Below are 17,070 nucleotides of genomic sequence, written 5' to 3' on the forward strand. Positions count from 1 at the left end.
GGCATAGTGTTATTTTAAAAGTGCCTTTAACATTTTTATTTTGCCTGTAATATGCGTTTTAAATTTACAGTATAATATCCCCACGAGACACTGGAGACTTTTTGTCAAATGTTTCCCGCCATTCTCTAAGTAGGATAGATTCATCACTTTGAGATTCATGACAGAATACGATTAACAAGCGTACAAAACAGGATAAAGAGTGGTAAGTGGGGCCTGAATCCGCCATAACACCAAATTTTCCAGTTTCCCAAGTTTGATTAAACAATGGAGGATCATCATCATCACCTTTACATGTCATCATCATAAACAAACGGCCATTCCTTTCTCAGTGCACACACTTACTGCCTAAATTTAAAACAAAAAATTAAGGAATATTTTACATTGTTAAGGTACTTATGTTATTACCATATACTTGTTTAATATATTTATAGAAAATACATGATCATTACCACCTAAATCTAAATAAAGTTGATTGAAAAACAGAAATATCTTGTTTGGTCGTATATGCTGACGGTTATTTTGCTATTGTGAACTATAATTATCAATATTGCAATCATAAAAAGAAATACAACACTGATTGTTGATAATTGCTGTGAAGTTTGCAAATTGTAGTTGTCTCCTGTGTAAACTGGATTTTATTATAAATTATAGATTTCCAATAGAACAAGTACGTTAGCACGTATGTACTTCGAAGGTCGCTATGGTAAGGGTTATAGCTCAATAATCAGCCAGTCAACGGTATTTTGTTGTAAAAAGATAACAGATTCCACCGTGACTCCAAGTTTAGGAATGCATAGCATGATGTCAAATCAATCACACAAAAAAAGAACAGACCAGTATAACATATTTTACCCAATTAACATATCATGCATATTTTTATAAGAAACTTCGAAGCAGAATGTCTCGTTGGATAAGACTGCGGCACATATCGAAGAAGTAATGAAAGGGTCTCAATATATGTCTATCATTTTGCAGTTGTACGTACAGTAACTAGCTCGAATATATAAATTAGATATCTCTGTTTTTCTAATTTAAGGGGTAAAATGTTCGAATATCAGGATACTTTTCTTCGGAATATTTCAAATACTATTTATAGTCAACAAAAGTAACGATTCACAAGTTAGAAATCAAATTAATCATAAAATATAACAAATAGAAAAAAAACACTGTTAAATTATCCAATGAAATGCATTTATTTGCACAGCAAAAAGAAGTAATTAAAAGTTGAACAGAATCTGACCAAATTGGGAGTCGAGAAACTAGCGTGTTATTGGACATAAGGGTCAAAGTTATTTTATGGCAAATGATGACAAAAGTCGACATTTAATTTCGAAGATGAAATTTAAATTTTCAATCAAACATCTGCTGTTGTTAGCAGTTTTATATTCAAGATGTGCGTTTCGTCTACACATTTCGCTACAGCAGTGGTGCGCGAATACAAAAACAGTTATTATTTTTATGAGAGGGTCTAGTTGGGATTCACAATATAAATAGAAAAGGATACAAGGAATAGAAAATTTACCTAAAAATAAACAATACGGAAATCCTACCACCGGGTCTTCAACCCTCGAAGATGTGCGAATTCCGATGCACTCTTTACAATGGGTAGACATTTGAATGTATAAAATATTGTTTACACAAATGCAATACATCAAAATTAATATGCATAACATTTTTACTGTCAATTATATTAAAACTATATATTTTTAGGCAATATTATAAGAATGGACAGGTTTGGCCTGAGGAGTTCACAAGTTATGTTAAGAAATGAAAACAACACTTACATGCATTGCACTTATACTTCCTTATGAACGGTAATTATCTCGATGGACACATTAAGGTATGGGTTTAAATTTAGTTTTACAGTAAAGTATTGTAAAAAGAAAAATTATAAAATTTGATAAAGTTTTTCTAAAAAATGATTTTTTAGTTTTAAATTAAAAAAAAAAGATAATGGAAATAAACTATATAAAAAGTTTACTCATACAACTAAGTTTCCTAATTTTTTATCTCGATATTTACCTGTAAGTACTCTATGTCAGTTCTTAACAAAAATATTATAAAAAGATATTTCGTTTTACAGTGCTTATCCAGTGACCTTTGGGGTATCACATTAGCAAAGACTAAAAAAGTTTACCAAATTGCAGTTAGATTTCTACTCCAACTAACTGATCAACTGGTAAAATATTTTAGCAGATTGCTCAAGTGAAATGTTGTTAGTAAAAAGTGAGCGCTGTAAAATAAAAAGTAATACTTACCTATCATAAATAAATCTTATAAATGAATAGTTCAAAACATTGTTTTGTAGGTGTATATTTTATAGCTTTGTCTTCTAAGATGAAGTTATTGTGCAATTGTGATTCAAATAACATTTTCTATACAAATTACTGATCTGCTGGCATTAAAAATCTAATTATTTTAGATCACAAGATATAAAACAAACTGTAGAGTGTCTTACATGTTGCACATTAAACTTCTAGAGAAAGTACTACCATAAATAATTTCATTTTTTTTAAACATACGTTTTTGTATGAAATATATAGCAAATAGAATTTTTTTATACTTTTGACCAGGCACTGTAGCTGTAGCTGCGTATGGTATGTTTTGAGTAGGAAAAGTATGTTCTCGCGAGTTTTATGTTTTTGTTAATGTTAGATTGGTGTCTCTTTGACGTGTACCCGAAATCTCCGTTCATTCATATTCATATTGTGTCAATTGAATAGACCTCCAATTACCTGACGGATTAAGAAAATGTCAAAACATGTACAATGAAATAACTGATTTGTTCTTCATTTCACATTGTAGTTCAGCTAGCCATTAACATTTCCGCCAAGAAAACAGTTGTCAGCAGAATATCAAGACAAATACAAGAAGGACATTTCTTAAGAAAAATTTCATCAACAAATGAAACTGGATATATTGACAATTATCGGAATAAAATACCCCGTGTGATGCCTTCACCAACAGGGCATGTGGGTTATGATGGCAACAATGAAAATTGCACAGATATTGGAGACAAAACTAGCTGTTCTCTTCATGTCCGGAAACTTCTCCGAAACTAGGTAAAAATGAATCAGATTTTTTTAGTGCCACATTTTATTTAAATTAAGAACGAATGAATAAATTTTTAATTTCTCCATTTAATTCCTGGTTAGGAGACTGTAATTCAGTGGTTGACGTTGGTTCATGTCAGTCATTTTTGGTTTTGTTTTGTTATAGATTAGGCCGTTGGGTTTCTGAATTGAATTGTTCGTATTTTTCATGTCGGGGCCTTTGATAGCCGACTATATGGTATGGGTTTTTGTCATAGCTAGACTGTACGATTGCCTTTTATTGTGTTCATTAACTTCAAATGAACCTTGCAACATAGTCAGATAGTTGTCTCATTTACAATCGTATTACATCTTTTTTTTTTTAAGAAAAGCCAACCTTAACCGAGATGAATGTGAAACACTGCTGAAGTTTTTAACATGAAAAAAAATGTTGTACATGTAATCGGGATATTTTACGATTCTGTAATCGTCTAGGAAATCCAATGACTTTAGTCGATCTCTGAAGATCCTTATGAATATCCGGTAACCGAAAGCATGATTTTTTGTCGAACCTTGGTGGTCGTGTGGTATAGAGAGCCAGGCATAGTACCAGGTAAAAGTTCTGTGATTGATAACGAAATTTGAATTTAAAAAAAATAAGCGAGAAGAAAATTTGCGACATAATTTGATCTAATATAAACAGAAAAATAAAATACAAATAACGAACAGCAGTTGACTATAATTATATTTTTCAGTTGGACGAAGCACTCCTCATTTATTTATACCATCTCCTACCCAATTAAAGACATCTCTGTCATGGTTAAAGAAAGGTGGCCGTTATAGCCCTGATGATTGCATACCCCGTCACCATGTCGCCGTGATCAAACCATTCGGAGACCAACACCTTAAAACATTTCTGTATAATATACATCCATTCTTAAGACGACGACAACTTGACTACGAAATATATATCATAGATCAGGTTAAAACGATAATCTGTTTTGAGATTTTTTATTGGTAGATAGATTTCAGTTTACTTAATACTTTCTAACAAATATTTTCTTTAAAAAATGCCTCCTTAAAATTTAATTAGATAGAAAGTGACAACCATGATTTGCCATGGTACACTCAAATTTCGCAAACTTCAAGTTCCCAAGCCTTCCCTTGTTCATATGGTAACATTCACAAAATGTAGCCCTTCTACTACATAGATTTAATTTGTGTTGGGGTTTTTTCCAGATAGGTACTTCTAAATTTAATCGTGCCATGTTGATAAACATAGGTTATGTAGAATCAATCAAACTACACAAGTATACCTGTTTTGTATTTCACGATGTTGACCTTTTACCTGAGGATGACAGAAATTCCTACACTTGCACAACACAACCAAGACATCTGTCAGCAGCCATTGATAAATTTAAATACAGGTGAAATCATAGAAGTTGAATATAAACGAGCAAAAGGAACAATTAGATAGAAAGTGACAACCATGATTTGCCATGGTACACTCAAATTTCGCAAACTTCAAGTTCCCAAGCCTTCCCTTGTTCATATGGTAACATTCACAAAATGTAGCCCTTCTACTACATAGATTTAATTTGTGTTGGTTTTTTTTTCCAGATAGGTACTTCTAAATTTAATCGTGCCATGTTGATGAACATAGGTTATGCAGCATCAATCAAACTACACAAGTATACCTGTTTTGTATTTAACGATGTTGACCTTTTATCTGAGGATGACAGAAATTCCTACACTTGCACAACACAACCAAGACATCTGTCAGCAGCCATTGATAAATTCAAATACAGGTAAAATCATAGAAGTTAAATATAAACGATAATAAGGAACAACTTTAAAAGATCGATGTAGAACAAAACAAATCTTAATTCAAAAAGTTCAAGGGTGGAAGTCAAACTGGTTGCAAGATTCTTCATGGGTCGGAACATGGCCCCAGCTTGTCTCGCAAAACAGCGGTTGGATGTCAGTGTTATCTCGGACAACTTTGTTTTAAACGTGTTTTCTTTGTAATAAGAAGATTCAAAAGCTTAAAAAAGCTTATGTTTTCTGTATTCTAATATTCGTCAAGAATGTATGGTTGAAAATTTTGTTGTTCACATAATTGTCATTTGGTCTTTAAATTGGCCCTTTAAATTGACAGTTGTCTCATTTGGAATCATTGTTTTTACAGATTACCATATAAAGCTATATTTGGTGGCGCATCGGCTTTATCTAAAAGCCAGCTAAAGAGTGTCAATGGATTTTCCAACAAATTCTTTGGTTGGGGAGGAGAAGACGATGATATGTGGAACAGGTTAAATTCTTTGGTTGGGAAGGAGAAGACGATGATATGTGGAACAGCGAACAGGTTAGAGAATAAAAAAGAAAGAGAGGGAGATAAAAGTAACACACATAACAAATCATGAAATGATTATCCGTAATCACGTAGTCATTCAATGAATTTAAAAAAAAACTTGTATTGCTATTATCAGAAAGGGCAAATATGGTAAAACATGAATAACAACCATACATGTTTCAACACATGAATACTGTAAATAAAGAAAATTTTGCCAGGAAAAATAAATAATTAATGCGAATAATGCGACTAAGAAGATTTCACAAAAACAAAAACTTGCATTCGGATATCTTATAAATATATTTGATGGCAGAGTTCATGAAATTCCAATAAATAATCTCGTGCTCTTGTTCATTCTTCAAAAATCGAAAGTTTATAAGCATTCAATATTTTTTGTAATCTATTTACCTTAAAAAAAAAAAACATGCATTAGAATATCTAAAATAAGACTTTCATTTTGTAATGTGACGTCATGGAATAATTAATTGATATTTAACTGTTCAGGCTTATGCACGCTAACTTTACAGTCACAAGACATTCGAATAAAGTAGCGAGATACAAAATGTTGAGACATGGCAAAGAGAAGGGTAACAAACACAACACAAAGAGGTAAAGTTTAATCGAACATGTCAATGTCATTATTACTAGTATGCATAGGGACCAGCTTAGGACCACCTACAGGTGCGGGAATTTCTCGCTGCGATGAAGACCCATTGGTGCCATCAGCTGTAATCTGCTCTTTGTCGGGTTGTTGTCTCTTTGACACATCCCCATTTTCATTCTCTATTTTATTTATTAGATAGTGTGTCTTGTTAAGTCACCAAAACGGAGTTTTGGAGACTTTATGTTTTTGTCCCGTTTCTTATTATTATTCTTATACTTCTTTTTGTGACCCCTTAAACTGTCCCACCTGGAACTAGGAAGCAGTAGAGGATGGAAACTTTATAATTTTTATGGGTATAGGTCTGCATCATGGGGGTTGCAGAACCCAATGTCCGTGATACCAGGGTGTCATCTTGGCATAATTAGGGGGGCTCAAAGATGGGTGGGGTCAATTTTTTTTTACATTTCTTAAATTTTCGTCTGTAAGTAGAGTAGATGGAATAATGATTACTTCTATGAATATTTACAGACACATGTCTGCTTCAACATGGAACTTTTTTTATTTCAGTAGGGGGTCTCCTGGCATAATTTTAGGGGGGTGAATTTTCATGGAACATTCCAGAACATCAAAGTTAAATTTATTCTAGACACATTTAATGGTATATGATGGTATATAATTATGGAGAGAACAATTTGCAGCAGCAGTTTGTCTTTGGAATATTCAAAATGGCCGTCGTAACCATGGAAACAGCAAAAATATGAAAAATTTCAAAATGCTTAAAATTTAATGAAACTTATAATTAATGTTGACTAACTTGTGTAGAATTGACTTTTGAGTTTGAAATTTTCAAAATGGCCGCCGTTACCATGGAAACAGCAAAAATAAGAAAAAAATCAAAAAAGCTTCAAATTTCAGGAAACTTTAAACAAATGTTGCCTAACTTATGTAGACTTGACTTTTGAGTTTGGAATTTTCAAAATGGCCGCCGTTGCCATGGAAACAGCAAAAATGTCAAAAGAATAAAATTCTTCATATTGAATAAAACTTTACACACACATTATCTGGCTTCAATGATACCGCAGAACAATGATGTGGGGTCCGTTTTGGTGACTTTTGTGTTAGCATCCTAACACAGGATTACTTGTTTGTGATTGATTTTGTATTTTGTATTTGTACACGTTTTCATTTGAATAAAAGTTAAAATAGAATACAGCCAATTTAGAATAGAAAAATTCATATAATATCACACTCATACATTGGTTAATCCTAGGATATATGTTGTTTATACATTTGTTGTTATTTCTATAGATACAAACTTCTGGAAGATGGCTATAAGAGATTCAAGACAGACGGTTTAAACAGTTTGACATATAATGTTGTCCGAATCCAGATACACCATCTTTATACAAGAGTATCTGTGGACATCAACGAAAGAGAAGTAATGAAGGTAAATCCATATTTTATTCCTAAAAATAAAAAAAAAGAAGATGTGGTATGACTGTCAACGAGACAACTCTCCACATGAGACCAACATGACACAGACATTAACAACTATAGGTCACCGTACGACCAGCAACAATGAGCAAAGCTCACACCACATAGTCAGCTATAAAAGGCCTTGAAATGACAATGTAAAACAATTCAAACGAGAAAACTAACGTCCTTGTTCATGTAACAGATGATTTCGTGCAAATATATTGAGCATCCACATAATATGCTTCCACTCAAAATTGTTTAGTTTCTCTGTTAATTTTGAATGAACATTGCTGTAATATATATTTTATGAAACGATTTCACATGGAACGTATATATTACCAACCGAGTTAAAACTTAGAAGCAAGTGCGGATAACTGATTATAATAATATTGTTGTATTGTTTTGCAAAAACTGCGTTGAGAATATTTTTAGCCCAATCATAGATGTATGGGTTTATATATACATGCATTACGCAATTAACGTGATTATCGAGAAACAAGCAATACCGAATATATAGTTGAAAACATATGTTCTAATCAATAGAACAAATCTGAAAATAAGCTATTTGCAATTACGATCACCACGTTGACACCAGTGCTAATTAACCAGCTTTAATGTTCTTCGATGCTATTAACACTGAATGTTAAAACTAAGAACGGAAATGGACAATATGCCAAAGATATAACAGCCTGCCAAATGAGCAGAAAACTTCACAAGATCATTTATGGGTCTTCAACACAGCGATTATATCCATCACCCGGAGTTCACCCGGAGCTCACCCGGCTTCAGCTAGCACTTAGGTAGCACTCCACAGTTAGAAAATAAAATTAAAAATGAGCCACAAAATGTTTTATCATCTCCTATTCCTGGATTTCTACTACATTAACCTTACTGTTTGTGTTGTACATGTGCATATGTATGTAATCAGTATCTTCCATAGATTTGATTTTCCAAAGTTAAAAGGGTGAAAAATAATTCCTTTAAAGTGTATCCATGGCAACATTCTGCATCTATTTACAATAAAATATTGCAAAAAGGGGGGTAAACATGTCAGATATCCCCCCAAAATTTGGATCAAACTAGAATTTCAATGCCTTTGAGTGATACCTTTTTAGAAACTGTTTGTATAGATCTTCTTAATGATCAAATAAAAAATGGGTGTCTTTCGCCTCCTTTTTTCGTAAAATCTCACCACAAAGTTCGTGCAAGAAAAAGTTGGAAATAAACATTGCAATAATTGCCGGACCAATGGATGGTATGGGCATGCAAATACGGACTGTCATACAGAAAACAGCCTATATTACATGCATTACATAATCTTGATGTTCATATAAACCCAATACAAAGGCTATTTTAGTACTCAGCTATTCAAAAATAAATTTTATTTCACACTAGCTCTCATATTTTAAAAATCCACAGGGGCCAAAATGCGAAACTACACACCTAACTGTGGAGTGCTACCTTAAACAGTGAACATGGACGTCACATTAAACTCCGAAACATATAATTAAATTGAGATTTAAAACAATAAAAGACGTACAAAGGCCAGAGTCTCCTGACTTGGGACAAGTGCAAAAATGCGGACTCTCAGGAAGATTAGTTTTAACTAATGGGACCATCCTCTTGAAATAAAGATTATTTCTTTATTTTTTTACTCTAGCCAATCTAGAATAAACAAACACATGGCAATACTCACAGTTAAAATATAAGTCAGAATAGGTAAAGGAAAAAACTGAACAAATGACAATGATACATACATTAACAAAGAACTACAAGCAGTTCCTGAAATGCCTTAATTAAATTGATCGAAAGTGTATATTTTAAATTATTGTAAATGTTAGTACTCTCATTTTTAAAGACCATATGATATAATGTATTTCTATTTTTCTCTTATCTGTAGAGTTGAGTGCTTGCAGACCAAAACGAACACAAATTAGTGCTTAGAAGAATAAAAAAACAGCTATATCAATAATGTCGCTGTCGATTATTTGAAGACTGAAAACTAAATCAGCATTCAGTTGTCTGCACGAGTAAAGCATCTATAATTCGTCGTGTTACGATTTCATTGACAACATATATGGATTCTAGTTTATATGCAGTGTCATGATAACAAAATAGGACAATGTTTGTTTTCTACATTAGAGTCATTAGAATTAGGCATTTTATTTTCTTTATTTTCAAATCACTCATCAATGGTGCTCGACTCATTTCAACTACGAGGTTGAAAAGACTCAAAATCAGAAACTTTTGAAAAATATGCCAAATTTAGCGTTGGCTTTCAATGCATGGAAATAGAGAGAACAAAACCCGTAGTATTTCAATTTTGTTTCATTTATAAACATTAATTCAACAAAAGATTACTGTTTCATGTCTATTCGGCACAACACAAAAGTTCTAACTATTTTGCTCGTTTAGTAAGTGTACAAATCTTGTGGTTTCTAAAAGAAGTCATAAGTAAGGACTTCCAAAACAACTAGCAAATGTGTTCTTTAATTCTGTAACTGACATGATATTTTATTCAAGTAAGTAATCGACGCATTTTTCTTATTGAATTCATGATTAATTACAGTCAATAGATACTGGAAAGTTAACTAAAGCCCTTCAACATTGTGTTTGACAGACAAAATAATCTCAAATTTGTAAGGCGTAATAAGTGGGGGTTTCCTGCAGCAATAGTCAAACAAAAATGAAAACATCACGACCGACAAAATCTAACTATATTTAGATTCCTCATTAGTTTTATTCACTTTCTTCAATGGAGAGACATCATTTGTCATATCTTATTATCAGTACAATTCCCGTCAATATCACAATTGTCCTCCTCATCTATCAAAACAAAGATCTAAAGAAGTTGAACAATACTTTTTTCACAAATTATACACGTATGTGATAGGTCTGATGACTTGTTATGTTATAAAATATATTTCTATAACAAACGTATCGTGATAATTTGTCTTTTTATCGGTTAATTTGTTCATAAGACTTTGTTATGAAAGAACAATAAAAATAAATTCAATGACTTATTTAAAAAAAAAGAACCTACTGACGGATAAGGGAGGACTTTAACCAACTCCTTTGACGTAATAAAGTTAGTATATAGAAGTATTGATTAATATACTTTCCTTTTAATAGTCTTATTTCAAGAGAAAAGATGAGACTGAGATCAAGGCAAACTAATGTTTCATACAACAGAAATAATTCATGATATCAATTAAATTCAAAAGGCCATTCTAATCCAAAACTTAAATCTTTATCAGATTTAAATCTATACATGGTCTTAAAAACACAAATTTATTAACTGTGGTCTTCGGTGAAGCATTTATCAAAATTTTTAAAGGTTAGTAATGTAGGAAATCAATCTGCTTCAGCAACAATATTGATATATCTACTCTTAAAGAAAATAGTTTTGGATAAAAACAACAGTAGTTTACAAATTTCAAATAACATAAATTGTTCAGATTGACAGATTAGTTATAGATCGATTGACATTTATGAACTCCACAAAAAAAGCGGTATCAGGTGCATGAACAGAATGGGCGTCTCCCTCTATGAAATATCATCCACCTTTTGCACCCATCATTCTTGATTTCAATTGTTTTTGATTGTATCATATATTCCAGTTAAATGTCACTCAAACATCTAAAATATCTCCCAAAACTCAATTCACACGGAGGGAAACAATCAGATGGATGATGACGCCTAGTAAACACTGTATGATTATCCAAAAACAACAAGCTAAACACATTATGATTCGTTATATATATAGTTGTTTTTTTCTATGTAGAAATTAAAATAAAAAAATACTTAACTCCGAGGAAAATTCAAAAAAAGAAAGTCCCTAGTCGAATGGCAAAATCAAAAGCTCAAACACATCAAACGAATATATAAAAACTTTCATAATCATGTCTTGGAACAGGCATTTTCTTATGTAGTGTATTTATAAAATGAAAAGTAATGTTTAGTACTTCAAGTTGTCTTTGGTTTTACCATTCACCAACAACACACGTCTAAATGTAAATCGTTGACACTGAACTCATTATGAAAACACTTTGATGAGCTAACATTGCAACATTTAATTTGTGAAAGTACTTCAACAATAAATTTTGTTTGATTTGCAATTATATTGCCAAATTATAAACCAAATCATTCGAAAACCATTACAATTTAGTCATGTTATCAATCAAGCAGAAAAAGCTGGATAAGTGTTATTTGAATATTACTTGTAAGACGAAAGTTAATTTATTGGGTACAGAAGTTATCATGTAACTTTTCTTTTAATATAAATCCTAGTTGACAGATTTTGCAAATGTGACAACTCTTTTTAAGAAACATACAGAACGACATGATCAGTCTGTGCTTACAGGTTATTGTTGACGTTTCACACATCAAACATGATTTTACGGCCTGAACCTTTAAATTTACAGGACGTCTACAATATAATTTCTGCATTTAGGCAGAATTGTTCTAGTAAAATTAAATAAAAGAAAAAGTAGTATACCGATGTTCGTAAGTCATTGATTGATTTAGAGAAAAGGTGTCAGACCACCAATTCAAAATCCCTATCTGTTCAACCAAATTTTTCCTCGAGTTTAACATCTTAGAAACCAGGTATATCCTAAATTGTATATGTATCAGCCTTCTACATGCCAATTTTCAACATACCTTTAAAGTCTTCTAACAAAACAACTGACCTTCAAACAGAGGTACTCTAAAAAATAACCCCTGGTTTTCTGGAAATTTTGAATAAGTATACTATGGAGCGCATAAATCCTCAATTTTTAATGCAAACTCATAGACAAGTAAATTTTGGCTCAAAATGGTCATTTCTTAAAATAAATAAGGCCGTTAGTTTTCTCCTTTCAATTGTTTTACATTGACTTATCGGGGCCTTTTATAGCTGACTATATGCGGTATGGGCTTTGCTCATTGTTGAAGGTCGCACGGTGACCTATAATTGTTAATGTTTGTGTCATTTTGGTCTTTTGTGGATAGTGGATAGTTGTCTAATTGGCAATCATACCACATCTTCTTTTTTATAGATATATTTCTCTTTCACCAAAAGTTTCATTTCTGCAAATTTGTTGGTTAGTTTTAGTAAACAAGGACATCAACAGCACTATTTTGTGTCAAAGTAGGGCTACTTTTACATACGTTTTAAATTAGAGGGAGTAATTGGTGGTCTGACATTAAAACAAATCCGGTTTACAAACTAAAACCAAGGGAAACACATCAACTATAAGAGGAAAACAACGAAATAACAGAAAAACTGAAGTAAATAGTCCAACAGAGATGCAGCCAATGTGTATTATATCTGAAAATAACCCATGTTTGACGTTGATATTCATCTATCCAGAATATATCCAAAATTATTCAAACATTTTACGTGTGCCATTATGAGTTGTTTATCGTTATAAAATTTCTGTGTCATAGACGACCACGGGTACGGTTCGATGGTCGTTATAGTTATCAAAGGTACCAGGATTATAATCTAATACGCCAGACGCGCATTTCGTCTGCATAAGACTCATCAGTGACGCTCAGATCAAAACTTAAAAAGCCAAACAAGTATAAAGTTGAACAGCATTAAGGACAGAAAATTCCAAAAAGTTGTGCCAAATATAGCTAAGGTAATCTACTCGTGGGATAAGAAAATCCTTAGTTTTTTCCCAAAATTCACTGTTTTGTTGCCTTTGTTTCATCTATTGTTATGTCACCAACAAGGAGGAATAACGAATTTGTTCTTACTTACAGACTTCTTCGTGGCAATCACTTATTATCATCAGCTCCGTAGTCAGTACTTCGGTACTGACATGATTTAACTAAACTTTACTAAATTTTTGTCCGTTTATAAATTTTGAAATTATTAAGAAACTAAGGTTTCAACTCTCTCAGGCAAAATTTGGCTAGTTATTTTAGTTTTGTTTTACATACAGCTCTTCAACGGTTTCGGTACTTATAGATATTCGGATTTTAAATTTTCATGTTTTTTTATAAGCTGTATACCCTTTTGATAAATTGGTCACTTTCTGTTAAGGGTCAATATGATCCTTTCCAAATAATTGGTTGGTATATTCGAAGTAGAATGGTCGAGTTCAGAAGACTTTTCAGAGCATACATTGTTAAGATTTGGGTACATTCAGGTTTGTTTGATTACTGGTTTTGATAGGTTTTTGTTTTTGTTATTGTTTTTTCGATTTTTTTTACTCATGATAGTTTTTCGATGTTGGGTTAATTATAACCGTTTTAAGCATTAAAATTTAGGGAAAACCTGATAACTAAGGGAAAAAAACAATATTTTTAATATACATATCATTGTAAAGAAACATAAACAAGATTGATATGCATCATAAATCATTTACATATTTTCGCAACACTCAAATACGATGTATCTACATGAGTGAAAACCTACTCAAAATTAACACTGAAGGATTGACCAAGTTAAAAAAACAAATAATAATGTATCGTTAAAACACAAAAAGGCCCCTGTTTACAAATGTATGAAAGTATATCAACCATTCGATAATACAAAATGATGATTTTTTCTGGAAAATTGACAAAGTGATGTACATAAATTGCCCAAATGGTCGAGCTCTTTTGTAATCTAATTGATAAATGAGTTATAATATAAGTAAATTTGAAACGGAACGGAACGTATTTTGGTGATTTTATCATTGGTTGAACGCCTGATTATAGCTCCATTCTTAAGGTTAAAGAACATAAATATATACAAGTCTTGATTCTCAGTTACCAATTAAATAATTGAATAATGTTGTAAACGGTATGTCTCTGGCAAAGTGATTTCAATTAGCCACCAAACAAGATAAAAATATGTATAAAACTCGACAAAATATACCATCTTTTATGTTTAACATATATATCAAAATACATGCATATAAATATATGAATTCAAAAGAACGGACGATATGTTTGTAATAAAATTTCAGGGAAATCTTTGTTATGCTCTGTATATATTTTAAACATATTTGCTCCTTTACAAGGATGTGTGAAAAAAAATTAAACAACCAATAGATGCTTATGCATATCAACATTTTATGTCTCTTTGGAGATGGTCGCGGCCAAACTAACTGAAAAAAACAAAACTTATACAAATGCCCAAGAGAGAATCAATTATCACCTTCAATGGAATATATATTCCATTTGAAACTGTGTTTCTCGAATCACAATCCTGAAATCATTTCTTGCTGAATTTTAACATGATTGAAACAAATAGAAGCAGTATTGCTGTTTATTTATTTGTTTGTTTGCTTGTTTGTTTGTTTATTTAGTCACATGTTTGTTCAGTAGTAATCTTACACTGATGATATACACAAAGTATTATTTTCTGTCAAGAATTAAGTTATAATACTCAATAAAATTAAATAATTAAAAAGAATATTTTACAGAAGAACATAAAATCTAAAGACAAAATTAGAAGAAAAAAAATTTCTTCAGACAATTTTAAGGCTTTAACATAAAGTTTACCAGAACCAAACCATGAAAACATATAAATTATCATAAAATACATACTGCAAAATAGAAAGATAACCTGCATAACGCTGGACGTCTATTCAACCAAGTTTGGCTGGCGAAAATATGATATCACATTGTAACTTCAACAGACAAAGATCAGCGGATTTTTTCACCAAAAAAAATTACGCAAGTTATACAAGTGTTATAAAATCTATGTTATAAAATCTAACGCTTAATTTAAATCGTAAGATTTTTTTGTGAAAAGAGTTGCCGAACAATAGGACTATACAATGATGTGACATCCATTCAATCGTCAACGGTTAAATTTAAATGATTTTTCAAATTTAAGATAATTTGGTTGGAACAACTATTGTACCCTGAAGTAATATCTTCCCCATATAATACAAGATATGATGTGCTAAAAATATCTCGAGACAAGTTGGCACCAAATTTAGTGTAAAGTGTATAGCTTAAAACCAGATTTTTATGAAATAAATGAAATGTTATCATGAAGTTTGGCTTTTGAATAAATCATTATATAAACTATCTTCAATATATGTCTAACGGATGATGTTACTATGATTTAAATGTTAATTGGTCATTATAACTTTAATACTCAAGACGAATATGATTTGATTTCAAACCGTTGTGATGGCAATGTGCACCGTCAACGCTGTTTTGTTTATAAATTGAAATACACATAAATTTAAATTGTTTTTTTACTCTTACTGCAGTTTTCCGTCAGTGGTTCTTATATACGTTTGGAATATACTGGTGATCAAATCAGTTAGGAACTGTCAGACAAAAAACTGTTCTCAATCCCTGTTGCAAATTTCATGTTTACATATAAGCGTGGCGCAAACTGTCAAAATCACCCAAAAAAATCGGAACACGAATTAAAATGTAAGTAATTAAAAAACAATAATTATGAGGATGAACACCACGGTCATAAGTTTTAGTCCTGCGTTTTTACTTCGACGATAAATCATGTATAAATATATTCACTTTGTAATATCGAACGTAAAAGGAAAGGAATGAATGATTATAAATTGGCTTTGCAAATGATGTAATATCTTGTCAGTATACCCGAATTTTAGTTTCCCTCAGCTTTTGGGTATCAACGTTGTATTCATGCGCATTTTCAGCATTGGTTATTACTGATGCCATAATTAATTCGACTTAGTTTGAATTTTCATATTTCGGCACTAGAATAGAATTGGACAGTTCAAATCGAGAAAAAAAAATTGGACAGCTTTATCACAGAACAACTTTTGAAAGATCTGTCCTAGAAGATATTATGATAGTTCTTCCCTAGAACAAATTTTGAAGGTACTATCTTAGGGTAAACTATTCCCCTAACAGTTAAGAGTAGTCTGATGTCAAATAATTGTTAAAGTTCAGTTTTGAAGTTAAAAATAATCTGAATTGCATATTGTAAATTTCACTCATCAATTTATGGTACTCTGATGACTTTTAAACAACAAATTCCTTCATTTCAATGTCTTCAGTAAACACTGACTGTGACTGTGTATTATTATCGCCATTAATAGTTGCAGATTCGGGTGTGTGGCTATCACCTTCTTCCGACACCTGTTCTAATGGGAACAGTTTAGGATGTAGTGAAAAATTACTGGTTCTTGGTCGAAGTGGTGGATGTAATTCTCTGTAAAAAATTAAAACAAATAAGATTTTTGTTGTTTCTAAACTGTTCAATGTAAGTTTAAAAGGATGGAATCTTATTCAGAAATCTTCCTTAGTGTATCTTCCATAAAAAACATAAAACGTGTGCAATGTGATTTAAGATATTTGAAATTATCTAGGGATTCTCCGAGTAAATGATTTACTTTTCAATCAAGTTTATTCAGAGACGTGCTAAAACACAATTGAGTTTTGATTCATATGTTTATGTTTTATCTCTTTAGCATTGTTCTATGAATACGCTCGACGCTCGAATGATAAACATTTAAGAAGGCAAAACAAAGTATGAAAGGGAAAAGCGTTGAAAATTCAAAGTTCCCAAAAGTTCAGCCAAGTAGCGAAAATGATCTATTACTGGGGTAAAAAATCCAAAGTATATTTTTTGAAAACGGTTACGTTATGATAATGAATAAGAGGTCGAAACACAGAAAATTTTA

At 31.6% G+C, this 17,070-nt stretch overlaps 2 protein-coding genes across 2 annotated transcripts in view; one reads left to right on the forward strand and one right to left on the reverse strand.

The window, feature by feature from the left end:
• Positions 1 to 681: 681 nt before the first annotated feature.
• Positions 682 to 10,165, forward strand: LOC134722316 (beta-1,4-N-acetylgalactosaminyltransferase bre-4-like). The gene is made up of 7 exons (XM_063585926.1): positions 682 to 703; positions 3,788 to 4,014; positions 4,272 to 4,459; positions 5,221 to 5,343; positions 5,890 to 5,994; positions 7,298 to 7,436; positions 9,366 to 10,165. The coding sequence occupies exons 1-7, from the start codon at positions 682 to 684 to the stop codon at positions 9,369 to 9,371; spliced, it is 810 nt and encodes a 269-aa protein (XP_063441996.1). The 3' UTR covers positions 9,372 to 10,165.
• A 3,674-nt stretch (positions 10,166 to 13,839) lies between these two features.
• LOC134720761 (uncharacterized) overlaps positions 13,840 to 17,070 on the reverse strand; it is an 83,093-nt gene continuing 79,862 nt past the window's right edge. Inside the window, exon 23 of the mRNA XM_063583243.1 lies at positions 13,840 to 16,598. Within this exon, the coding sequence (XP_063439313.1) occupies positions 16,409 to 16,598 (190 nt within the window). The 3' untranslated portion in view covers positions 13,840 to 16,408. The remainder of the gene's footprint in view (positions 16,599 to 17,070) is intronic.

This window comes from Mytilus trossulus, chromosome 6, assembly GCF_036588685.1.
Source record: "Mytilus trossulus isolate FHL-02 chromosome 6, PNRI_Mtr1.1.1.hap1, whole genome shotgun sequence".
Lineage (NCBI taxonomy): Eukaryota > Metazoa > Mollusca > Bivalvia > Mytilida > Mytilidae > Mytilus > Mytilus trossulus.

Coding starts and splice junctions, on each gene's coding strand:
- LOC134722316 (XM_063585926.1), top strand. CDS start 682: ATGTACTTCGAAGGTCGCTATG. Junction 704..3,787: donor GTACTTCGAAGGTCGCTATG/GTAAGGGTTATA, acceptor TATATTTTTCAG/TTGGACGAAGCACTCCTCAT. Junction 4,460..5,220: donor ATTGATAAATTTAAATACAG/GTGAAATCATAG, acceptor TTGTTTTTACAG/ATTACCATATAAAGCTATAT.